This window comes from Leptodactylus fuscus, chromosome 3 (genome assembly GCF_031893055.1).
Source record: "Leptodactylus fuscus isolate aLepFus1 chromosome 3, aLepFus1.hap2, whole genome shotgun sequence".
NCBI lineage: Eukaryota > Metazoa > Chordata > Amphibia > Anura > Leptodactylidae > Leptodactylus > Leptodactylus fuscus.
Window position 1 is genome coordinate 112,095,263 of NC_134267.1, and position 27,120 is coordinate 112,122,382.

General features: G+C 38.8%; 1 protein-coding gene across 1 annotated transcript in view; it reads right to left on the reverse strand.

Moving 5' to 3' along the window:
* GRIK2 (glutamate ionotropic receptor kainate type subunit 2) overlaps window positions 1–27,120 on the reverse strand; it is a 627,159-nt gene that overhangs the window by 390,862 nt on the left and 209,177 nt on the right. Inside the window, exon 3 of the mRNA XM_075268133.1 lies at window positions 4,954–5,121. Within this exon, the coding sequence (XP_075124234.1) occupies window positions 4,954–5,121 (168 nt within the window). The remainder of the gene's footprint in view (window positions 1–4,953; window positions 5,122–27,120) is intronic.

Below are 27,120 nucleotides of genomic sequence, written 5' to 3' on the forward strand. Positions count from 1 at the left end.
TAATAACAGTAATAATACTTATGGACAGCACATTGCAAGTTGTTTAATGTATCATAAATGAAATATTGTCATCTTGAACCATAAACTTAGGCTAATAAGTCTAAACTAAGAAGAACAAAACAATCAAAGTTAAGTCGAAAGTTCTAAATGACTCAACCATGGGTAAGATTCTAAGGCCTACAATAAGAGTCCAGCACACACTCCAAAAAAAGCTGAAAGGCAATCCAGTGGCTTCATGCCCCAGTCTGTCGGACTCCTGTGCAGGTAACACAACAAGGTCCTCCATTTGTTTTAAGTGAGTTAGCGCCTGAAACCACTCAATTACTGTTGGGGCCTCTGAGCTCTTCCAGAGCCTGAGATTTACCATTCTTGCAGCTATTTTTGGTGATCCGGGAGGATTGATAAGAGGATGGAGGCTGGTTAATTATTGATATCTTCTCTCATTAGGCACCTCATCAGATAATTGCCTTGCCCAATACTAGAAGGGAGGGGGAGTTCCATCAGATGTGTAGCATTTTGACTTTGTCTACCACAGCACCAGCAGTTGTTTGATACTGAGATGTATATAAGGTGAAAAGTAGCTGGGATCCTATACCATCCATATAGGTTTTTAATGTTAGCTTCCTGGGCCTTGCAGGAGATTGAAAATGTATGGCATAGGGCAAACGCCCTAGATCAGTCCTCGCTTGCTGGAAAGAAACCCAATTCTTGTAACAGCTTACAACATAAGAAAACTGAGTATCTGATGTCTGATCAATGAGAAGGCCATAACTAACAGAAATATACTTAATGTGAGGGATTGTCATTACACAAAGATATTCAAAGAAATTCATATCTCGCTGCAAGTTTGAAGACCATCTAAAAAAACCTCTAAAAATATAACAATTGGGAGTAGCCCCTGTTTGCTTTAGGGGTATGTGCCACCATTGGAACCAAGTCCTGACAGGGTATCTACCCAGAGGTTGAGAGCATGTGGTTAAATCTCAGGTGGTTGTCTCCAGTATGCCTGACTAGAAACACTGAGGCTAAGCTTGCGATGAATTCTTTGGTACCTTATATTTGGGGTGAAAGGTCTATTTCTAAGGAAGAGTGAAGAGCAAGACTGCTAGAGCTTACACATTCTAATAGTGAGTCCTAAAACAAGTAAGAGTTGTTCAACATTTGTCTCAGACCATTTCTGAGACCATGAGACCAGAGGATGCAGTCACACCCAAGCACAGGACCCTTAGGGTTCCCATAAACACTGGCATCATTATTTAGGTTGAAGTCGTCAAGGCTATGACCTGGCCAATAAGCCAAGAGGACCCACAGGTTACCCTCACTACACTAATGTTAATTAAACTTCTTTCCTCTCTTTTCTCATTTTCAGGGGCATATCTATAGAGGGGATGCACAGGTAGCAGTTGTTACTGACTCTGAACCCGCTATTCTAAATGACTTAATTAAGGAATGGAGCCCAATGACAAAGTTTCCACTGAGGACCAAAAGTTTCAAGTTATGCTCTGAGATCAAATATCCTGGATAAATAGACTGTAACAGGGGGGTATAGTTGTTTGGGTAATGTTTGGGTCATATCAAATGGAATGTGCACTCTTAAGTATTTAAGAGGGTGTGATTGCCAAAAGAAATCAAAGGGTCAATGATTATATTTAATGGTAAGCTCTTAGATATATTTATCTTAAACTCAGCAATTGTCTTCCTTAAGACAAGGAAGGAGATCTGTGGCTAGGAGACATAGACCAGAACATCATCTGCAAAAGTAGAGGAATTAACATGATGACCGCCTATCAATGCCCCATATTAGTATATGGCCATGCGGAGATCCTCCATTACGATTGCATACAACATGGGATCTTGCATCTTACATATTGAATAATGGTGAAAGTTTTCAGGGTGATATCTCTGGGCCCTCTAGTGGGTATAATCCCCACCAGTTCAAGGTGGACCATTTGCCTCAAGAGACAACCCAACCTGATTGCCAAGAGGTGAGGGTCCTTTCTTTCTTTAGAACTGACAGTAATGTGAGCTAGAAGGAAGGATGGTGTTAAATGGGTAACTTCTGAGATAAAATTAAATGAGTTCATTAGGAATGGAACAAGGTTTTTTTTTTTTTTTTTTTTTTTAGAAGCAGGCTGTGTAGCTATCAGGGGAAGGGGTTATACCAGAGGACAAGGACGCTAATACTTGGGGGACCACTTCAGACATAAAATGAGCCTTCAGGAAAGAAACCTCTTATTGCCATATATGCCTATAAATAATTTTTAAATATGTATTGAATTAAAACTAGAAGAAATGTTGTTACAATGTGCTGTTTTTCTATGCATTCCATCTATATTGCTTCATGAAGATGCATACATAGTATGGCCATACATAAATATTTCAGCTCAGTCAAATATAGATTATTCTTGATTTGTATAGTTTTTGCCTTTGTCAAGAAGCTGTTTGCTGCCACTAGCCAATACACTTTGGGTGTTTAAAAATCCATTAAGGTTTGCTCTGTGCTGAACTCTAGGAGTGCATATGTATATCTAATAGGCATTTATGTACTTTTACTGTGCTGATCTCTGCTCCCTCTTACTAATGGAAATGTTCGTGAATAGGAAAGCTTGTCAAATTTATAGCATAAAGATGATTGTAAAAGGTTTTTTTTCATTTGCAGGAAACAAACTATAAGGTTCTAATGTGACCTTTGCAGTTTAGATAAGTGACTTTCAACCTCACGTTATAACACATATCTGAGAAAAAGATAAATATCACTTAAATATGAAATGTGCTTTTAATTTGTGGATATTCTTAGCGTTGTTCAAGGCAATGTATATAGTGATGACTATACAATAGCAAATATTGTCATGAAAAGATTGTAGACATGAAATGTTATGTTTTCTCTATTATGTTTTAATGGTCACATTGAACATTGAATATTAATGGTCACATTGAACATTGAAGAACATTGTTATGTAAGATATTTCTATTAGAGATGAGCGAACACTAAAATGTTCAGGGTTTGAAATCCGATTCGAACAGCCGCACACTGTTCGACTGTTCGAATGGGTTTCGAACCCCATTATAGTCTATGGGGGAAATGCTCGTTTCAGGGGTAGGCAAAATTCGATCAAATTCTACTTACCAAGTCCATGAGTGAGGGTCGGGCTGGATTCTTCTCTCTGCGCAGCGTCCACGCGGCATCTTCCGGCCTTGAATTCACTCTGCTAGGCATCGGGCCTGGGCTACAAGCGGACATGCGCAGTCGGCTCTGCCCAGGCCCGATGCCTGGCAGAGTGAATTCAGAGCCGGAAGAGGATGCGGGGACGCTGCGCAGGGAGAAGACTTCTAAAGGTAAGAGAAGAACCAGCGTTGATTGGCCATTGATTGGTAGCATTCGGCCAATCAATGCTGGTTCTGCATCAAATCTTAACTTCGAACAGCTAGTAGTACTCGATCGAGTATGAGTATTTCGAATACCATAGTATTCGATCGAACACCTATTCGATCGAGTACTACTTGTTCATCTCTAATTTCTATACCAGTAATGGCTGATTTGAAAAAAAAACCAAAAAACTTTTGAATTGATTGAAATTAAGGATTTATTTTGTAACATTAATCTAGCATTCTATATTGTCCAATTTAAAGGGGTTGTCCAGTTTCAGACAAATAATAGAGAAATGTTACTGTTTATATAATGAAAGATTATACAATTTTCCAATATACTTTCTATATCAATTCCTCATGGTTTCCTAGATCTCTTCTTGCTGTAAACCAGTTGACATCCAGTGGATAAACATGGTCATGTGATACACAGTCCATGGTCAAATGACGAGCACACAGGTGCACAGTTTGTTACAGTCACAGCAGAGCAATCAGACATCTGCCTAATAATAAAATGTATAACCTGTGTGTCCATCACATAACCATGGACTGTATATCACACAGCAAGATTTGTCACTCACTATACAATAAAACAGCTGGTGGTATATAGTGACGTGTGCCATCAGAGATCTTGATGCTACTCTAATTTACAGTTCTTATGGCAATTATGTAATGTTTAATGGTCCAATTAAAAGAATGATTTGGGTAAGTGAAGAAAAGTGTCTTTTGGCGATGAGTTTTGCAGTTACTTTGTTGCCTTGGTGAGTAAATATAGATAATTCCCTTAAAGTAATCCATGTGAACTGGAGATATGTACATGGAGCTCTCAAAAGGAGTCTGTCAACAATATCCATCAGTATCCAACAATATATATATTATATGTTAAGGTCCCCTGAATCAAACAGTATTTTCCCCTTGTGTTAAGGCATCAATGTTTGCGACAATATGTAGATTAGCTCTTTGGATCAGTCATATTCTTGCTTGACTCATTGCTCCAGATTCAGATTCATATGACAGTAACATATCTATCTGCAGGGCTGGTTTCCATTGACAAAGTCCTTTTAGTATATTACAAATATTCTCTTATGCTTAAATGAAAATATGAGGGTCAAAAATATGCTCACTCTGAATTTATTGTAATCGACTTTCAGTAAAAACAAATACATCATTTTTTGACATATCACCACCTCCAGGTCCAATGCTTGACTATTGGACCCCATATATATAACCCACTTCAAACTCTAATCATTACTTCATTTTGCCTGATGAAGGGCAAAAGTATTGCCCAAAACGTGGCACCTATTTATTAATTTTTCCACTGTTTGTTGATATATTCTATGTGGCTTTGATGAACTGTATCAATTTTGTAATAATTAAATAAGCAAGCTCAAGTTGAAACTATTTGGATTACTGTCCATCTCTCGCATATACCTGAGGAGAGACAGTGTCCTCCTCCGGAAAGTGCTGATAAGTGTGGCCAACAAAAGTTTTATCACAATTGAAGTGCAGATAGTTTTTGATTCCCTCCTCATATTTCGAGATATATCTTTAGTTTTGAACTTTAAAAGTAAAAAATGCAAACTTTACCTTTTCTAGATGCTTCAAAGCTGTCATAGAGGTTTATTCTTTGAGTATCATATGTTAAAGTTGTGTTTGGAAGTAAAGTTCTATTTCTGTTAATTGTATTCACTGCAAATCTGAAGGCTAGTTCTTCTGCTCCAAAGGGTCCCGACTCAACATATTCAAAAATTCCCCCTGGAAATAGAAAAAAAAAAATGTAGAAATATGGATGTATATATACTCACATATTAATAAAATCCATGAATTATTAGTATAAAAGGTTTTCAAATTAAATTTTTAATCTGACATTTTCCTCTCATCATTTAGAAGACAAGAACATTAAAGGCATACTATAGAATTACTATAATGTGTCTTCCATTCTCAAAAGCAGATACACTTTAAAGATGCAGCAAAAACAAAGATTTTTAGGTACTGTACAACAATACAATCCCTGTTCATCGTGACAACTGCTTTTTAGCATAACCCTAGCCTCTCAATCAGCTACAAGAAAAATGTAGTATTTGGGGTTGAGCCGATCTTGAGATTTTAGGATCGATTTTAAAATCCGATTTCTGATTATTTTCCAGCCGATCCCAATCCCGCTCAACCCTAGTCAATGCTTCTCTATGGTAAAAGACACTTTTAGGTATGAGCCGATCTTGAGATAACCTCTGACCTTGATCCCGCTGGAAAAGATTTGGATCGGAATTCCGATCACCATTGTGAAAATTACTCAATCGCTGATCGGAATACAATCTTTTCCGATCCCGATCGCTCAACCCTAGTAGAATTGCATGACCAAATGTCAAATAAATGGGCAACAGAATAATAACTGTATCAGTCTTTATAGTATTGAGAATCCTCTCAATGAAGATACTTATCTCCCCCAATAATGCATATGAAATTGTCCTCATTAGATAAATGAAGATTATATCCTTTTGTATATCCAGAGTATTTAGCATTTTGTGCACAGTATAATGTATCATTGTAAAGGTGCTTACATAGAGGCCAGAAGACAAAGCAGCACTGTTGTAGTAACAGACACTTGTAGTTAGTATTGATTTGCACAAAACCAAATCTCCAATAATAACATTGAATTATGTTAGCCATAGGAGGCAAGCACATATCATGTTTAAGGAATTAGTGGGATATTATTCAGTGCTTTGTAGAGGAAAGATATTTTCATAACTGTCACTACAAGATAAAGAATAAGAAAATAATTTGACAGAGAATGAGGTTTCATGCAGAGAAGCGCATGCTGTCCCTATTGTTGCCAAAGAGCCACATCTAAAATTGTAATTATAGACATACTGCATTGTTTAACATATTTAATAAAGATCAAATTCCCTATAAAATTGAAAGTACTTTTTGATTTATGAAGTGTCTTGTAAACTGGGCTAGAAGCTGCTTTTGTTAAACACATTCAAAGTATTTTCAAGTGACTTTATATTTCATTCTAGAAATAAATATTTGGTGTCAAAATTAAGTTGTACAACCTGACTGTGCATTAATATCATCTAAACCTAATTTACGAAGCGAAAAGAAAGGAAAAAGGTGAAATCAATATAGATCCAAGATCTGCATTTTGGAACTTGACAATTTATATCTCTTTCCAAACCTACAGTATATTAATTGTTGAAATAGTGTTAGGGTTTTTGCATTAAAGGTTTTTTCTTTCAAATTGAAATTTCATAAAAGGCTAAAGGCTATATCTACGTAGGAGATTAATTTTCTGAACTTTCCAGCAGTTGATATACATTACGTTTATAAGAGTTTGATGGGAAAATCTACTTCTAGAGGTTTATGAAGCATCTTACCACTTAACCTTTGATTTAAAGCAGCTTCAAAGTATGTATAACTCAGCTTTTAATTAAGCTGTTATGCACCTACCTGGCACTAAATCACAGAACTTGTTTTTTTTTTTCACTATGATCCGCTAAAATAGGCATGGAAAATGTATACTTAAAGGGGAAATCCATCTAAAAGTAATATCTGCTCTGTCTATAGTATACTGTAGGAGTTAATGAACTGTAACGGGAGGGACCTTACAAAAACGTTTCATTGGACATACCCATGACACTTACAAAGGGGATTGCCCTCTTTTTTTTAAAGTTATTTACAAAAGAATAATATGTATTGTGTGCAAGGAGTTATAGCGAAAGACTGATGTTTCCCATCCATTGTGGTGCCATTGCTAGCTGCATTCTTAATTTTTACTATATGGGAAAATCGGTTTAATCATGGGAGGTGACTAACCAATAGCAGTTACTAAAAAATATCTACAGTAAGACCTCTTTGAGATAAACACCTAAAATTGCATTAAAAAGTTGACTTCCAGAGTGATGGTCTTCTCAAAGAACGTGGTTAATGTGGAAAAAACTATAAATCCATTGTAAAAATATGGTCTGGTTAATGGGTTGGTCTCCTGAAAGAGATGGCCTTTTAGAGAGGATTCACTGTAGCATATTAGCTAGCTCTTTTGCCTTTCATCTTTTCAACTATAGAAGGAAGAAAACCTTCTCCGTAGTGCTGCCTACATTTAGCTATCCTATACACCATTGTTTAATCCATTATACAGTGTTCAGACATGAATAGAGATCTGCCAAACCAGACACCCATTTGTAAAACTCTGTTCAAGTTGGTTCATGATTTCTGTTTTTACATGAGTCATGTTATCATCTCTTATGATCAGATATAATCTATCTAATGTACCAGTTTTATTTACTGTATGCTATACTATTCTGATGGGGGAAAAAACTGACTCCGATGTGAGCAGAGTCTTAAATTGTAGGTGAACCCATATGGGTAAAGACAATTTTATTTCGTTTTTTTAACAAGTTTTATACATCTTCCTTTAATACATAATTTAAATACGAGCTAGATTTTCTGAAAACCATATGCATTGTTCTTATACAATTAATTTAAACCTAACAATTAACCATACTAATTAACAGACTTAATTGATCAATATTTTTTTTTATTCCAATTAAAATGCCACCTGAGACGTTATTAAGTAGAATGCTTCATTGTTAATGAAGTATATGATTTTCTGCATTACTTTAACTATATATTGTTCCTCTGAGTTTTGATGTTAATTGACTCTGTATCATTCTGTAAAAGCATCTCAGGTAAGGCTATGTATCTACGGCTATATTTACATGATCAAGGTGCAAGCGGTTGAGAAAAGTTTCCACTTTTCACAGCCACCTGGCACCCAATGGGCACCTGTTTCCATGGATCCCCCATATATTTCAATGTATGGAGGGGTCTTTGAAAGTAGACAAACATAGAACATGAACTGTATTTTGATAGTCTGTTACATGTGAATAACCTCTATTTACAGGTATTTAATTTAATTCTGCGGCATGACATCCATTTAAAAAGGGATGTCAGACAGCCCTGATTCACTTTCATGTAAATATACCTGATAAGAAAAGAACAAGAATATATTTAGCTTTATGCTCTTGAATAAAAATGAAGTTTTATCCATTTAATTATAAATAAGAGATTGTTTAAATAATGGATTATAAAATATATAAATTTCTATTTGATTTAACATCTATCACAGAAGCTCTCCAACTTAGTCTCATTTAAAGGGGTTGTCCTATCTCAAGGACCCAATCTAAACTGGTAGCTTATGTAAATTGAAGACTTTTACTAAATATATTGCTTTAGAAATGCTGCTTTGTTTGCCTGCTATGTGAACGTATTCCTACCATTGCTTATGCTGCGTTGCTATAACCACAGACCTATAGGACAAGTGACGTCACTTGCTCTGCCAGAAGGACAATCAGTTCAGATAATCACAGTATGCTGATAAAGCCCAAGCTGTTATCTCTCTATGTAAATACACAGATAACAGGGAGTCCTTTATCTACAAGCATCTGCATATTATCTGATCTGCATAAGTATAATGATACCTTATAGTTTCCATTCTGCAAGCTGAGGGAGGGGTAGAAATACAGGTAGTGAGAAGAAGAAACAACAGGCAAACTGCTGAAACAGTAAGATGGGAAAACCCCTTTAATACCTGTCATTCTGAACCAAAATATAATATACTTTATTTATGGAAAAAACAAAATATTTCTACCTAAAAAAAATTCTCTACAAGTCCTTCATTCCTAATTTGTTGTTTTCACAAGTATTAGGTCAAGTCCTAAAGGCTCAAGACCAAACACAGGAAGTGGAGGAGGATGATCTCTCTTCACATCTTCTGCATGTTTACATATAGATCTGCTGCTCGGTTCTCCCTACTGTACACTGCTCAGGGAGCCGTCTGCGATTTCTCACAGCTCACAGTAAGTATGAGGAGAGTAAATCTACTTCTGACTAGCTGCTGGTGTTATTGCTAATGGGATATTTTTCATGGTCATTTTGCATTGTTTTCAACGGGATTTTTTCTGCTTCAGAGATCTTTTTAGCTGCATCATAACCTGGATTTTGAGACCAGTGTCTCTAGATCTCCAATAGTATGTTCATTTGGGAATTGCTATTTTTGCTATTTTACAGTTAATTCTAGTAGATTTACATGTAATAAAACCAATAATAGTTATAATGGATAAGGAGATGCAGACTGATCTGTTTTATACACACACCTTATCTTAGAGAGAGATGCAAAATGTGCTGCAGTCATAATGGAGCAATTAGCACAGGAAAAACTGATAGGACACCACATAAGACTGGTTAAATATTACTGTTCAGTATAAAACCCAAACTAGATTTTTAATGAATCAACATTTTCCAAGTTTGCCCCCAGATCTTTAAATACTATTATTAAATTGTAACATATGGAACATGTTTCAAACCATGTTTCAGAATACAAGGCAGGTTGACAATAAACAACAAAAATGTTGAAATTCATCCATAGTCTTGAGTTAGGGCACTCACACATGTGTGAGTTTGTGTTTGAAATGCAAACTAATGACTGGAACAATTTGTCTAGCACTGAGAGAATGATAAAATGAAGGTCATAGAAAGGACATAGTTATGGTATGGTAGATAGAACTGAGGGAAGCAAAACCTTTCCTGAATATAAATGAAGGCTGGGCAATCGCTAAGAAAGAAACTGACAAGCAAAGTAGAAAATTCTGGCTCAAGTAAAAGGAAAATAACAATAGATTTGATAGATTTTGTTAAGGCAACTGGAAAATTGTTACATGAGGAATATGAATACAAAAATATAACGCATGTAAGCTAGCATGCTGGTGAAGTGGAAGATTGTTTCTCAAGTGACAATGGAATTCTAAACAGAAATGATAGACACAGTTAATGTGCTCATGATGGGCAAATTCAGCTTCTTGTGAGATAGGAAGCAAACCTTTGTTTTGTCTGTGGAAAACAATTTTGCAGTATTGCCTCTGTGGATAATTTAAAAGAAGACATATACTTCTGCTACAATCAATTGTGATAGGATCCTTCACATGAAATTAATCTAGTCTACTTTGAAGGCAGATGTACAATGCTTTATTGCTATGGTCATAAACAATATGTGCATTATGGACAAAGAGTCTGGCATACACTGAAACAGCTCTTTTCACTTCTGCCACTTATGTTTAGAATGGAGAAGGCTTATCTATAGATGAGGCAATATCATCTATCTATATATATATATATATATATATATATATATATATATATATATATATATATTGCTCAAAAGAATAAAGGGAATGCTCAAATAACACATCCTAGATCTGAATGAATGAAATATCCTCATTGAATACTTTGTTCTGTACAAAGTTGAATGGGATGACAACAAAATCACACAAAAAATTTTAACCAATAGAGGCCTGGATTTGGAGTTATCCCCAAAATTAAAGTGGAAAAACACTCTGCAGGCTGATCCAACTTTGATGTAATGTCCATAAAACATATGAAAATGAGCCTCCACTTGCCTGTATGACCTCCCTACAATACCTGGGCATGCTCCGGATGAGGTTGCGGATGGTCTTATGAGGGATCTCCTCCCAGACCTGTATTGAAAAGCTAGACATCTCATGACAAAAATATATGACTATGTCCAGGGAAGAGGAAAAATAAGAAAGGTACTACTGTACTAGAAATAGCAGGCAAAATTGTTGTTTAGGGCCCAGTAGCCAAAGAAACAAAGGTCCACTCAGAGGAGGGATGCTATTAGTAATCGCTGAAAATGGATTTACAGTGAAGAGACACATTGGAAAATCTACTGAATATTTCAAGATAAGCAAGGAATGCAAGAAAAGATAAACTGGATAAATTGATATCCAAAGTAAACATTATTCTTAAACCGACTTGTTTCTACAAAAAATGAATGCATTTGATTTCAGCCCCATCTGGAATAAACAATGGATGAATAAGGAAACTCTTTAAGGGTCCATTCACACAGAGTAACATGCCACGTGATCTGGCACGTATACGGCGTGTGAGACTTTGAGCGCCGTAAAAGCTCCCATTGATTTCAATGGCAACCTGGATCGTATACGCCACGTTTTTTTGCAAAATAACGCGGCGTATACGATCCAGGCTTCCATTGAAATCAACGGGAGCTTTTACGGCGCTCAAAGTCTCACACGCCGTATACCTGCCAGATCACGCGGCATGTTGCTCCGTGTGAATGGACCCTAAGATGTTGCCTGAATGGGATATGAATTCTGGAGAAACCAGTGCAACCCAATGAAAAAGCATGTACTCTAGCTATTTTTTTTTATTTTTATTTTTTCAGAAAAATAGCACTTTCTACAATACTTCATAGCTAATGGCCTAGAACGGTTTTATTTTTAGGTGTTTGGTATCAGTCCTTATTCTTGCTTTATAAGACAGAATTTCAGAAATATTATGAAAACTCTGAGCTGAAATTCACTGAAAAAGATGTCTATTTTAACCTTCCTCACATCGTTTCCTATAGAAGTTTGGTATATGTTCCTCTTCAACCAGCCCCAGCACATTCCTGTCAAATAATGAGTCCCGCATTGTACCAATGTAAATTGTACGTCAAGTAGTACTTGAAAGGTTAAAGAAATCATGTCAATTTCTCATTTCATAAAGAACATTTTCTCCACAGTCAGGTGAAATAGATAAAATGCTTTGAAATCATCAGTCTTTTATATTCCAAATGTACTTAAAGAAGATATTTAAAATAACTCCAATTTTTTTGCAAATGCTTAAAGGAAGCTCTATAATAAATACAAATGAGCATATGAGTAGAATCGCAGTTCTAAGGTTTTGGCCATTTTCAACCTTAGTAAAATGTTTATGTTCTTTGATCACGCATGGCTGAGTTCACATCGGCATCATTTTGGCCTATTTGTCTATTCTATCAAAGGGACAGAAAAACAGTCTAAACATTAGGAATTGGTCATTTATTGATGGACAACAAGGGATCCTGGGGGGGACCAATTGATTACAATGGAGTCTGTCCATTATCTGCTGTTATCTTAGGCAAAAAAGTCTTGTTTGCAGGGCCTTTTTATTCTGTATTTTTGATGGCCCCTTCAAAACTACTGACTCAGACTATGGACTACGTTACATTGTGCCAATACCCTTTCACTATATTTTAGAGATGTGGACAACATAGAGGCTCAGTGGTAAACACTCATGTTATTGTTTCAAATCTAATCAAGATTAATATCTGCTCTGAGATTGTATGTTCTCCTGTGTTTTTAAGTTTCCCTCAATGAATCAAAATCAAACTGATATGGTGATTGTTTTTTTATGTCACAAATGTCCAATAGATTGAGGGCTTCAACTACGATAGAGACTAAGTCACTAATAATAATAATAATAATAATAATAATAATAATACCCATTAACTTGTATTTATTTTATTTATGCTTATTAGAGATGAGCGAGTAGTGTTCGATCGAGTAGGTGTTCGATCGAATACTATGGTATTTGAAATACTCGTACTCGATCGAACACTACTAGCTGTTCAAAGTTTAAGGTTCGATGCAGAACCAGCGTTGATAGGCAGAATGCTATACATTCTGCCAATCAGTGCTGGTTCTTCTCTTACCTTTAGAAGTCTTCTCCGTGCAGCGTCCCCGCAGCGTCTTCCGGCTGGAATTCACTCTGCCTAGGCATCCGGCCTAGGCAGAGCCGACTGCGCATGCGCGGGCATGCCCTCGCATGCGCAGTCGGCTCTGCTCAGGCGTTGGACCGGGCAGTTGGCTCTGCCTAGGCCCCAATGCCTAGGCAGAGTGAATTCCGGCCGGAAGAAGATGCGGGGGCGCTGCACCGGGAGAAGACTTCAAGGAGAATCCAGCCCGACCATCACTCGTGGACTTGGTAAGTATAATTGTATCGAATTTTGCGTACCCCTGAAACGAGCATTTCCCCCCATAGACTATAATGGGGTTCGAAATCCGTTTGAACAGTCGAACAGTGTGCGGCTGTTCGAATCGGATTTCGAACCTCGGACATTTTAGTGTTCGCTCATCTCTAATGCTTATAGTAATTGTATCCTACAGTTCTCCACCAGGATATGGTTAGTGAAGTCCAATACAGCCCAGAAATCTTGAAATGCATTTCAGGTACATGTAAATTTAGCCTAATGAAAATCTTTAGAATAAATTGACATATAAATTATAATATATTTATATACTTCTATATCTATAATTCTAACCATACAATATTGACTTCATGGGAAGTAGAAAAAAGATATTTACCTAGCCAGCTATTTATTTTATTTTATAATAAAGTCGTGTTAGCCATAGGAACCAGAAAGTGGATTCCCCTGCGCCAAACAGCAGCACAACGTATGGGGTATTCCTGCCCCCTGTGAGCAATTTAGGACAGGTGGAATTTTTAATTACATCAGCCTTCCCCCTATAAGATGGACAGAGAACCTCCCCCCATTGTGTTTTTTTCTGTCCTGTGGGACAGGACAGGTGGAGGAGGCTGTGCCTCCTCTATGGTTTAGAATAAGGTGTCTTAGATCCTTTTTTCTCTTTCCCTTTCTTTCTAAGAGAAAGATCTATGTTTATACTGCAGTCTTGTGTCTTACCTGTCTTGTGCAGGTTACTGACTTTTTCAGCTGCAGTTCATTTATTGCCCTGCAGTAAGGTAAGCCGTGTCCTCTTTCAGCTTCCCTCGGTGGTCACTGCAGAGACTAAAAGCACTAATTTCTATTGCTATGGGCACTCTGTCAACTTCACAACATGGAAGTCGATTCACCGCCATTATGGTAAGATCCAACCAATATTGTTATGTCTTGCCGTTTTTCAATGTGCCATTTAATTCTTAAAAGTATGGTGCATGGAGGTGGGCGGGTGCTGTTCGGATCGGCCGCTTAGCCCCCCGCGTGCCGGCTGCGTGCATTGGTTTCGGTGCGTGCGTGCTGTTCGGGTCGGCTGGTCCGGGCGGTGCTCGCTCGGCCCTAATAGTGCATATACCTATGTACTATCATTACTTAGGTGCATATTTGCTATTGCCCACATGATAGGGGCTGCTCTAAGGCTTTTTTCTGTAGATCTGCACTGCTGTCAGTATGGGGTCCTCCAGCTAGGAGCCCTCCATGTATGTTGTCATCTCCTGAGTAAAGGAGTGCATTCAGATTTCGGGTAATTCCCTCTCCCAGTTTCATAGAGGTTTTGCTTAGAAAGAGAAGCCCTAGTGGCTCAGTCTGTAGGGTTACAGACTTGTATGCCTGAATCCACAGTATCCTGGGTTCAATCCCAGTTGCACTTTTTCATTTGTGATATGAAAAAAAAAAAAAAAAGAAAGTTGCAGTCCCTTGGGCCATAGAGCACATGCGACCTACAGAAGGTAAGTCTGAGGCCTGGAATCACAACCCTCGGGGCCTGGAGGGGCTTCATCTCGAGGGCTGGGTGTCCATGGTCCAGATAGTCTGGACCCTGTGGACCAGATACAGCCCTCTCCGGTAGAGAGCGTATCTACAGGAGATTCCCATAGGGGCAATGAGGAATTGTGCAGCAAAGGCTATGGCATTATCTACTGCTGCAAGACACCCGCTGTGGCTAAAGCCCTGGTGGGCAGATATGTCTAAATTCAACTTTTGCGCACTTCCGTTTGAACCGAGCAGGCTCTTTGAGAATCCTGGGTCCGAAGCCTGCCAGGAACAACATCTGCAAGGAGCTTGTGTGTTCTCCTAGTGATTGCTTGGAGTTCCTCCCATTAAAGGGGGCAACACGGTGGCTCAGTGGTTGGCACTGTAGCCTTGCAGTGCTGAAAGGAGCTGGATACCATCATGAAGCAGTTAGCAAGGGGAAGAGTCTTCCCCAGAGCTCTAGGGGGAGGGCTGGTCTTTCATAGAGGGAGAAGATTTTCCAGATCATGTGGGTCCAGAGGCTCTTTTTAGAGGCGCCTTGGAGGTCAAGGCAGAGGGGCGAATTGACGCACCCGAGAGGTAGAAAATGACCTTCAGACGACCGCTCTCCCCTCCCCCCTCCCCCCTCCCCCCGTGTCCAACCGCCTTTTGGGAGGTCGGCTCTCCCACTTTGCAGCGGCGTGGAGCCATCACATTCAGGACCCAGGGGTCCTCCAGCTTGTGTAGCTGAGCTACAAAATGAAGTTCACTTCACCCACCCGACAAGTTTGTGAAAACCCGCGTCTTATTTGATCTCAAGCAGGTTCTTCTATAGAACGCCGTTCAGAAGCTCCTGGACAAAGGCGCTCTAGAACCGGTGCCTCGGGCAGAGCAATCAACCGGTGTATACTCTCCAGTGTTTCTAGTATCCATAGCATTGGGAGACTGGAGAATGGGCCCAAACAGATGGCCCAATGACAAGGAAACCACCAGAAGACCCCAGACCACCAGAAAGACACACAAGTCTTCAGGTTGTGACATATACCTATGAAACACTGACGGAAAGCATTTTCCATATGGGTATGGTGGAAGCAGAAAGTGCTGTGGATGAGCTCTGCAGGAAAAAAACGCAACGCGTTTACGCTGTGGTTTCTCCCGTGCTTTTATAAATGGCCGATTTAAGATCTCTCAACCACTATGTCCTCAAGACCCGTTTCCGGATGGAGACTATCAGGTCGGTGATACCTTTTCTGCACTGAGGAGACAGGTTTGTCACCCTAGATTTAAGGGACGCATATCTACACGTCCCGAATTTTCCGCCACACAGAAGGTTCTTGAGGATCGGGGTTGTGCTGAGCGGTACTCTGTGTCATCTGCAGTTCACAGCTCTTCCGTTCGGAATATCCTCGGCCCCCCACACCTTTACAAAGGTCGTGGGCCCCGGTCGTTGCAGCTCTTCGGCTCCAAGGTATATTCATCGCACTGTACCTAGATGATTGGCTGTTAAAGGCCCACTCAACAGAGGTTCTCGCGGCCCACCTAAGGACCACCATCACCTTCCTAGAAGAGTTAGGCTGGCTTATCAATTGGCAAAGTCAGTGCTCATCCCCACCACCAGAATCCAGTTCTTAGGATTCATTGTGGACTCTCAGAGGATGGAGAGATCTCTTCCTCACAATCGGAAGGAGAAGATTTGTCGGGTGGTACAACATCTGGCGGTTACGCGGGAGGTTCAGGTGAGAACCACAATGAAGGTCCTAGGTAGGATGTCAGTCGCTGCGGATGCAGTTCCATGGGCACTATGGCATATGTGACCACTACAGAGTGAGATCCTCAAGGTATGGAGCCGCAGCCCCTTAGGGCTGATGAAGCCTATCCAGTTGTCCATCAGTACCCGTCAATCACTGCAATGGTGGTACCAACCAAAGGACGGGAGGTCCACGGTCCGGCCTGACTGGACCCTGTTGACCACGGATGCTTCCCTCCACGGATGGAGGGCGCATCTGGGGGAGACCCTGGCACGAGGGACATGGAATCATCAGGAAAGTTCCCAGTCATCCAATTGGCGCGAGCTGTGCGCAATTCACCGGGCCCTGCTGCACTTCTCCCATCTCTTGCGCGGCAAGGCAGTGGAGATCAGGACGGACAACACTATGGTGGTCCTTCATATAAACAAACAGGTAGGTACGAGGTCGCCTCCTCTTCGCAGGCTGACGGATCGGATCTTCACACGGGCAGAAGTGAATTTAAGCCACCTCAAAGCGGTGCACATAAAGGGACACTTGAACATACTGGCAGACCAGCTCAGCAGAGGCTTCAAAGTTTCTGGCGAATGGTCCCTAACCGGGATGTCTTCCTGCGTTTGACACAGATATGGGGTCTCCCCGAGGTGGATCTGATGGCCACCCAGTACAATGCCAAGGTGGAGAAGTTTTGCTCCCTCTATCGGGAAGACAATCCCTTGGCAGTAGATGCCCTCTCAATACCTTGGAGGTTCAGGCTGGCGTACATCTTCCCTCCGGTCCCCATGATAACGAAGGTATTGGCGAAGATCAAACAGGACCAGGTATCGGTGATTGCCATCATACCGTTTTGGCCAAAGAGGGCATGGTTTACCCACCTCATGCAGATGAGTCGAGGGAACTACTGGAGGCTTCCGATTCTCCACAACCTGGTAACCCAAGGCAACCGGCTCTGCCAGGACCTGGAGAGGTTCAACCTGACAGCCTGGAGGTTGAACGCACCCTATACGGACATGGAGGATTATCCCAGGCCGTTCTGTCAACACTGGCCTGTTCAAGAGCAGAGTCCACGAACAGGAGCTACCTAAGGATTGGTAGAATCTATCGCCAATGGTGCTTGGTGAACCACCGGATGAGTACATCTTCGGATTCGGTTCTGGAATTCCTACAGAGTGGCCTGGAGAGGGGCCTAACTCCTTCTACACTAAAGGTACACGTGGCTGCTCTCTCTGCCGTATTAGGGATCAGATTGTCTCAGAATCTGCTGATTGGCCAATTCTTGAAGGGGGCCGCGAGGCTTCGGCCTTCCATCCAAGCCCCAGTTCCGCAATGGGACTTGGCTACGGTACTTCAGGGGCTGTGTGTAGCCCCATTCAAACCTCTGGAGGAGGTGGACCTAAGGTTTGTATGTTATAAAGTGGCCTTTCTATTAGCAGTGACCTCAGCAAAGAGGACTGGAGAACTGCAGGCCTTGGCGGCCTCAGGGCCTTACTTGCAATTTTTCTCTGATAGAGTACAATTGAGATCTTCCTGGCTTTGTTCCTGAGGTCCTGTCGGACCGTAATATTAGTCATGTGATCTCCTTGCCTACCTTTTTTCCCTCCCTTTCCTCCTAGGAGGAGGAAAGGTGGAACATATTGGATCTGGTCAGATGCCTAAGGGTCTACCTAGAACGGACCAGACCCTAGAGGAAAGCAGAGAATTTATTTGTAAATTTTTCTGGTAGGTATAAGGGAGAAAAAGCATCTAAAGCCTCCATATCAAGGTGGATTAAGGAGGCCATCTACCATACCTTTCATACGCAGGGGTTATCCCCTCCGGAATTTGTTTGCGCCCACTCCACTGGGGCGGTCGCTGCTACTTGTGCAGAAAGGTGTTCGGTCTGGACCAAATATGTTCAGCCGTGACCCAGAGCTCACATTTAACATTTATCAGACATTACAAGCTAGATTGGCGTTCCACGGAAACTGTAGCTTTCGGGCGCTCTGTATTATCATCAGTATGCCAGGAGGTCCCTCCCTAGGGGGGGGGGGTTACTTGCTACCTCCCCATACGTTGTGCTGCTGTTTGGCGCAGGGGAATGGAATATTATGTAGATAATCTGTTTTCCCATAGTCCAAACAGCAGCACAAGGCTCCCTCCCTTTTGTTTTTCTCTTTGGAAGGTCCTTCGGAGATACTTTGGGACTGACACAATGGAGGGAGGTTCTCTGTCCATCTTATAGGGGGAAGGCTGATGTAATTAAAAATTCCACCTGTCCTAAATTGCTCACAGGGGCAGGAATACCCCATCTGTTGTGCTGCTGTTTGGACTATGGGAAAACAGATTATCTACATAATCTTCCATTATTCCTCCTTGTACTATGTACTTAGGAAGATTTACTAATCAAAGTATAAAAGAATTATGATGTACCTTAAGCCAAAAATGATTTACAGTACACGTCTTGCACTACATTTATTAAGTGTTTTAGACAGTTTTCTTTAATCTTCTTAACCTTCCAAACAATTTGTATGATGTATGATATACAGATTTAGCACATTTTGTTATTTTGTGATGCATGGTTATGTTTGTTTTTGTGGCTTATAGCTACATGTACTATGCTGTTATCATTGGTGTACCATATAAATTATATATATATATATATATATATATATATATATATATATATATATATATATATATATATATATATATATATATTATTCTTTGGGGGTGGGATATTACGTATCATGGTGGTAGACTGAGTTTCCTGTATTGTATTTACTTTGGTCCTTTTCAATTGTTCTTAAACATTTGTGTCTATTTCCTCAATATATTTACTTGTATTTTTTATTAATGTGAATCCATTTGTTTTTTATAGTAATATATGATATCATTGCATGTCAATAACAGACGAACAAACATTTACCATCCACCTCCTTTTAACTATAAAGCTTGTGTAATTTAACATTTGTTCAGTAAATTACATATTCTATTCATTTTCTTTATCGTAAACAATATGCTTTAAAGCTTAATTAATATAAACCTAATTATCGGCGATATAAACCTTCAGATCATTCACCAACTATACATAGTATATTTGAGATAAAATGATATATCTTGCAAAAGCAATACCAACAGATGATCTACAAAGGATAATTCCTGACTCCCACCTTTTATATTGAAATCCTTGATTGCTTACTGATTTACGGACTGCTAAGCATATTGTCAAGCAATTTTAAAGTGTTTCATCTCTCTCACAAGGAAACGGTGCTCAAGCATTCTATCACAACAACGTACATATGTCCTAAAGTAACTTTCTTTGCTTGATTTCCCAAGTGGAACTTTCATCTCTGTTCATGACAGCCCTTTTTCAGTGAATGATGCTTTTCAGTTTAAGAGTACATGAGTATGTTTGCACACTTACAATCCGCTTTCTCCTCTTTTTTTTTTTTTTTTAATAAATATAACTGCCAATAAGTTACACTGTCAAAATTCAGTTAATATATTAATGTTGCTGCAAATTGTAATTTAAACTATAAAATCTTGATTAATAGTAAATATACAATGTACAATATACAATGTACAATATACAATGTAAATATACAATGTTCAAGTAAAATATTTGAATGGGGAGAAAAGTGATCTATAGACAGCATGTATTAATGTAGTCAAACCTTTCTATTAAAATTTACCTTTATGTATACCTATAACACAAATATTTATTTATTAATATATTGGATTAATTTATATGATCATTCTTGTTTTTCAGACTCTTGTCCATATATGTATAGTTTTGATTGCATAATAGCCCTATAATCATAAATAGAAGTTACTCTAGTCCTTTTCTACCATGTTCTTCACTACTCACATATATACATATATCCATTTCTGCTAGTTAGACTATGTCAACAGCGATCCTATGTATGGGTTGCTCTTACTTTGTGATTATGCCTTAAATTGCGGAGGAACATTTGATGAAAAGTGAATTATCTGTCCCTATAATCTACAGGCTTCCTGGGTTGCCATATTATGGCTTCCTGTATTGTCTGATAACTAGGAAAAAGATGGAAACATAATCTGTCCTTTTAGCAGTTTATGCTAATATTTTTCTATTTATTAATTAGTATAGACATGCACCCCACCAATCAGATACTGTTGATCTATCCTGTGGTACATGCGGTACAGAAACCCCTTTAACCACTTAATCTTCATCTTCTCTATAATACCTCCTCCTTCTCTCTAGCGCCATTTTTTTGGATTGAATATCTATCAAAAATTGACAAGTTTCTATTGCACATCTATTTATATGATTACACCACTGCCTCCATTTCTTGTCCCACAGTCCATTTGATCTCCCAGTTGGGATTTTCAGTCAGTAAAAGCATATGTCTTTCTTTCTATCTGCCAGATGTGTTTTTTACCCAAAATATCATAAATATGCAAGAGCACTCACAAACTTTGTTTCATGGATTATGTTTGATGCTTTAAAACTCACATGAAACAAACTGAATTTTGGAGTACTATTCTAAATATTGTTCTGTTATGTGAATCTAAAGAAGGATTTCTTCAAAAAATGGGACTATATGACAAATAAAGATAAGAGAGCAAAATGATGGTGTTCTTATTGCATTCTTTTTTCATAAGTGTTCAGCTCTACATAGCAAGATTGGCTGCATTTTATGGGCTGTATTATATCTGCAGTCCCTGCACTGGCTAGAATCTATTGATGGTCAACCTTTTAGAGCCTGAGTTACCAAACTTCAACCCAAAACCCACAAATTTATTGCAAAGTTCCAACATGGCAATTCAACCTTAATATAGGTTTTATTTCAGAAAAAAACAACTTATATATTAACATCCTTTGTCTTAAAAGAAAAACACAGTAACGCCCAATTAACTCAACCTTAGCCAAAAAATTTATCCCGTATAATGACATCTTCGAAACTCCAATAATGACATATCTGAAATCCAAGACCACAAAAAAGGACATGTGGATGGCCCCTTTGAAATGAATGTGTCTGTAACTATCCTCAATTGTGGATCCACAATTACGGACAGTTACAGACCAGCAAAATACAGTCATGTTAATGGAGTATTACAGAGCTTTTAATGATAAAAAGTATAGTACCCCCCACACAGTACAATCTGTTTCAAAGTGGCCCCTACACAGTTTAATATGCTCCGCAGTGTATCCTACACAGTATAATATGTTCCTCAGTGGCTTTTACACAGTACAATCTGTCCACAGAGGCCCCCACTCAGTACAATCTGTTGCACAGTGGTCCCCACTCACTACAATATTCCCCACAGTGGCCCACACACAGAATAATATGCTCTACAGTGGCCCCCACACAGTATATGTTTCACAGTGGCCCCCACACAGTATATATATGCTCCACAGAGGCTCTACAAAGTACAACATGCTTCTCAGTAGCCTTTACACAGTACAATATTCTCCAAATCGACCCCCACCCAGTACATTCTGTTCCACGAGGACCCCAAACAGTATAAAATGTTCCCAAGAACCCCCCTTGAGCCACTTCATGAGAATCCTACAAAATTTACTTCGCCACCCAGTTTGTCTTAGACCCCAGAGTATAATAAGTGGTAGCCCAGGTGAGTAAAAATAACAAACAATTATACTCACCTTGCCTCACCTCTCCTGGGTATCCTCACTCTGACTCTCTCCTGCTTCCTGTTTGGTCCTCTTCTCCCTCAGAGCCTTGAAAAGGATGTTGGGTTCTTCGGTAGGTTACTATTGGAAATGGGCTCGGTGGTATGTACAGACATCACATAATGCCAGGTCTCTTTCCATTAATGATATAATAGATATAGGGTGCATGCCTACAGAGAGGGCTATGAGTGTCCACTCTGACATGTGTGCCATAGGTTCACAACCACAGGTCTAGATGATGTGGTCTTGATAAGCACCCCAAAACATAGAAGTGCAGTACTACAATCATGCTAAACTGTTTTAGTGATGTTTATTATAGCTAGATATATCTAAAACCTTGCCCTTTTGTTCTTAGTAGTAGCTTCTAATAGGACTGTTTACTTAGCTTTTATGTTGGATAACATTTTATGATATTATAATGTACCAGATTTATACAATGGGATTCAGTGCATTTTAACACTAGACCTGGCCAAATTGTAAACTACAGTTTTGCGACAAATTCTAGCACTCCTGAGAATTTGTGACATCAGAACAGCAATTGCACAAAGGATTCACTTGCTTCATGCTTGCAGTGATTATTTTTTTTGCTACAGTCTGTACATCCTATGGTGAGCGAACCATTGACAGCAGTTCCTCTATAAACCCTTAATAGGATTGTACCTGTCAGTGCAACAGTGGAAGGTGAGTGCCAATATTACACTATTTACTATTAACATACAATGAATGACCGCTCTATTGGATATGTCTGCCTTTTCATGATAGGCACTTATCTATTTGGAGAATAAACAAGTGCCCCCAGATTGAAGCATAATATCAAGTGAGCAGGCTTTCCTTGGATCAGTTTAACTGTAAATCCATATTAGAATGAGAAAATAAAGGCATGGTCATTGGTGCTAGACTACGTATGGACAGTAAAGCTCTTGCCAAGGGTTTTGAGAATATACCAAGAATGGTGTTGAGAAAAAACACCCAGCAAAAGTAAATTCTAAAAAAACCTTTTTTTGATGAAGGAATCATTCTGATGAATGGGAAGTGCGCAGGCAAGCAAGCTGCAACCTATTACTGGAACTCTTCATTTCTTAGCATAGATGGGTTCTAACAGCAGATAATCCATCTCAGTGCCATTGTTGTCTAACAGAAGCAGAAAGGCAAGGATACAGTGGGCAAAAAAGTAAACATTTTTGATCACTGAGCAGTGGAAAAATATTACCTGATCCATCAAATCAGATTTATGTTGCACCATGATGGCGCAAGAGTCAGAATTTGGCTAAAAAAAAAAAAAAACGCAGCAAAATCTGCAACAGAAAAAGCTGCAATGGGGCCATAGCCATTATTATATGCACAAAAGATTATACACTGTATTGTTAGATACCACCAATTCCCCCGAAACAAGCTACAGCATATAAAACAAAATTACATTAGGTATTTGGTATTCATTGCTAACTATAAAAAATAGAAAGTTATACAAAAATAGGCATTAAGTAAATGTATCCTGTACAGTGGTTATTACTATCTAATTAAGATGCACAATTATTGAAAACTAGATGTTATCATGAGTGGTCAAACGTATACACTGTAAGCTTCACTACGGCGGAGTATCCTGCTGTGGTCTCAACATTTAGAGAATAAGCAATCTATAGAGAGCAAACAGTAATAGACTTATGTGTATTCATCCATGGAATGAGACTGTGCTGAGGCCAGGAAATTGTCCACAGGAATCCTTGTGAGACTTGGATATTTACTGCATTCAACATCTTTTTTGTACACTTTATCAGGTAGCATAACTATTGTACGTAATCGCTCTCATGTGTAATCTGTACTTTAGCTGAGCTACTGACACACTCTGCAACCACAATGTATCAAGTACAGGTATTAGATTGTAACGTATTTATTAAGTGTCATACCGCAGTGTATATTATTGCGATCGGCAACACTATAAAGAAATATTGACCTTAATTAATTGGTTGGATACACATTATAAACAAATGTGGATGGCAATGGGGAATATAGATGATCCTATAAATCTATTATGTGAATTTCATTGTTCACCAAAAGCATAAAAAAAATTGACTTATCACAGAATCACAGATAAGATCAAAATAGTCCAAATTTACTAAAAATCCTAGTCTCCTTAAAGAGTTACAGAATGCTCCATAGATATCTTTATCTAAACCAAAGATACAGTAAAAGGGTTTGCCAGCTGAAGGAGCCCAACCTTCCTTAGATGTACTTTTAAGGTTTTGACCCTTCAAGACCACTCAATAGACCAGCAGAACCACGTATTCTATGTCTGTTGCTTTAGTAGTAAATATGTGTTTGGATGGGGTAATTCTCATTGTCCAACACCATTATTAATGTAAGTGGAATCTGTAAAAATATAGTGTGTGATTCCAAAGTATTAAGAGTCTTACACTATTCCAAGTGTCACTACATAGTTTGAAGAAATTTTAAGGATTGGAGTAGTTACAGTCTTTATCTGAGCAAACAAAATTCATCCGTATGGTTTTGATCCCTCTGGGACCAGTTAATAGAATGCTGAAGCTTATTGTCTTGTCATTTTTTTTCCTTTGGTCAGAAATAGCAATAGGGATTCTAATTCTGAAAGGGAACGAGCTGAGTCCCTTGATATAATATAAAATAATTTAGGCTTTGGAATTAGGTCATGTATATGTGGTACATACCTTTTGGCTATGATTCAACTTCTATGTTAAGCCAGTGTTTTACTTTCCACTTTATTTCAAGATATGGAAACATAAAAATGAGACGTTGATATTTTGTATGTCTGCACTACTTCTTTAACAAAATGAAAATGAGCCAATCCTAGATTTATTTTTCTTGTCTATATAGCGCCAGCATAGATATGCTTTATAGATATGGTCATCACTCATTGTCCCAAGTAGGGCTCACAATCTAGATTCCCCATCAGTATGTTTTTAGAGTGTGGAAAGAAACTGGAGTACCTGGAGGAAACCCAGAAAAACATGAGAAGAACATAGAAACTCCATGCAGATCAGATTCAAAACCAGGACCCCAGCTTTTCAGGACAACAATGTTAACCATAACATTACAGAAGAGATACATAGAGTAAATTGAGAGAGAAGAAAATATAATATAAAAAGCAAAAAATCAAAGATATCCCCATAAAAATACATACACTCCATATTGTAGAAAGTGCCAGTGCCTTTTTGGAATTAGTGAATAATAGAAGCAAAAAAAATTTAAAACTATAACCTGGCACCCTCAGATATGCTATAAGGCTCAATGATGGATGTCGTGAAATGTCAGCTGCAGCTTACCCAGAGACGAACCTATTACTTAGGAGGTAATGACAATGGAGAAAAAAAAGAAGAAGAAAAAATTGGGAGTGTTTTAGAGCGCTGCTGAGTGAAGGAGAAACACTTTCAATGTGATATACACACTTTCATGGTTCCAGTAAGACATACAAAGGCATACAAGGCAAAGTGTTTCAACACCGAATTGGTGTCATCATAAGACCACTACGTATTATTATTATTATTACATATTACAGACCACTGTGTTGTATGTAGAAGACCGGGGAACCAAACCTGGAACTAGTAACCATTTGTTCTCAAATAGAACCAATAAAAAGCAGTAACCATTAATTCTATTGTATAATATTTTTATTTGTAGAAACCATTTCCTAAAACAGGACATAGGCAGGGTAAGTGCGCTGATAGCAGCAACCTCAGACCTCATCTCAAGACCTTACCTGTAGTTTGCAAAAAAAAAAAAAAAAAAACCTCTTATTGACTCCTACATGTTTTGTCTCAACATGTAGGAGTCAATAAGGATTTGTTGAGTGACACCACTAACATACTCTGCTATCTGAACTGTATTTGGCTATTTTATAGGAAGCTAAGCACCACTTGCCATATATCATTTTTGGCACGATTGATGTTATCGGTGTGTACTGTATAAACAGTTTGTGCAGTGGCAGGGGGATTCCTTTCTACAGAATCCATTTTTGCAATAGTGTTTCAGATATTTTATCATAATAAATATGAACTTTTAATTCCCAGATGTTTGAATTGTCCTTTTTCTGCTATTGGAATGAGATCGCAGTGCTGTTGTACTTGCTCATAGCCGCGCTTTTACTAATAATTTGGATGTATATAAAAGGCAATGCACACACTTATGTAAGTGCTAAACTGTTTTCACATGTTTGACAACACTCTGTTGAAAAGTTGCCAAATTATACATGCTGTTTATTTTTTAACGATGACTTAACATTTATCAATATTTACAATGTCTCAATCTGAATCTATTCTAATTGATCATTTACATGGAATTTGCACGTTCCCCCAGTGTTTGAATGGGACCCTCCATGGATATAGGGCTATCTCCAGCAGGTCTATATAAAAGTAAATGGCAGCTCGCTATGCCTATCACAAAGGAGATGGGACTCTTGGGATAGGTAGCGGTCTCATCAATCAGACTCCCACTGATCAGCAAGTCATGACTTTTTCCTATGGATAGTTCATCATTTTCTTTGGTGTCACAACTCCTATACAAACCCTTCCTATTAAACAGATTGTTGGTATGAAATAGGAAAATTACATTTTGAGTTGACCTGTGGACATGGATTGATGTCACCAATGACAATTTCTGGGTAACGCTACTGGAAACACCTAGAAATAAATATTAAATTGTAATACTGACTTTTCTCAATACAATCACCTTGACCGCTGCAATAAGCGTAAACATCAATAGATTTCTTGCACAAACATTTTATTTCTATTGTCATTCTCAATTGAGAAACTACTGTAAAGGAGGAACTCAATAGTTGTCAGGGCTCTGGTCATTGTAGGGAAATCTGTCGCTTTGGTCATCCCACGTCATATCGCAGCCATTACAGTCAGCGCTGCATTAAATAGCGGTCGACTCTTTTACGAATATCCATCTAATTGCATGTTCTTGAGAATGTTTCCAAGTTGTTTACACATTTCATTCTGCAGATCATTTTATGTCCGTACTTAACTCCTGTCAGACTGTCATCAGCACAGGACTACAAATGTAAAAAGGATTTGCAGACA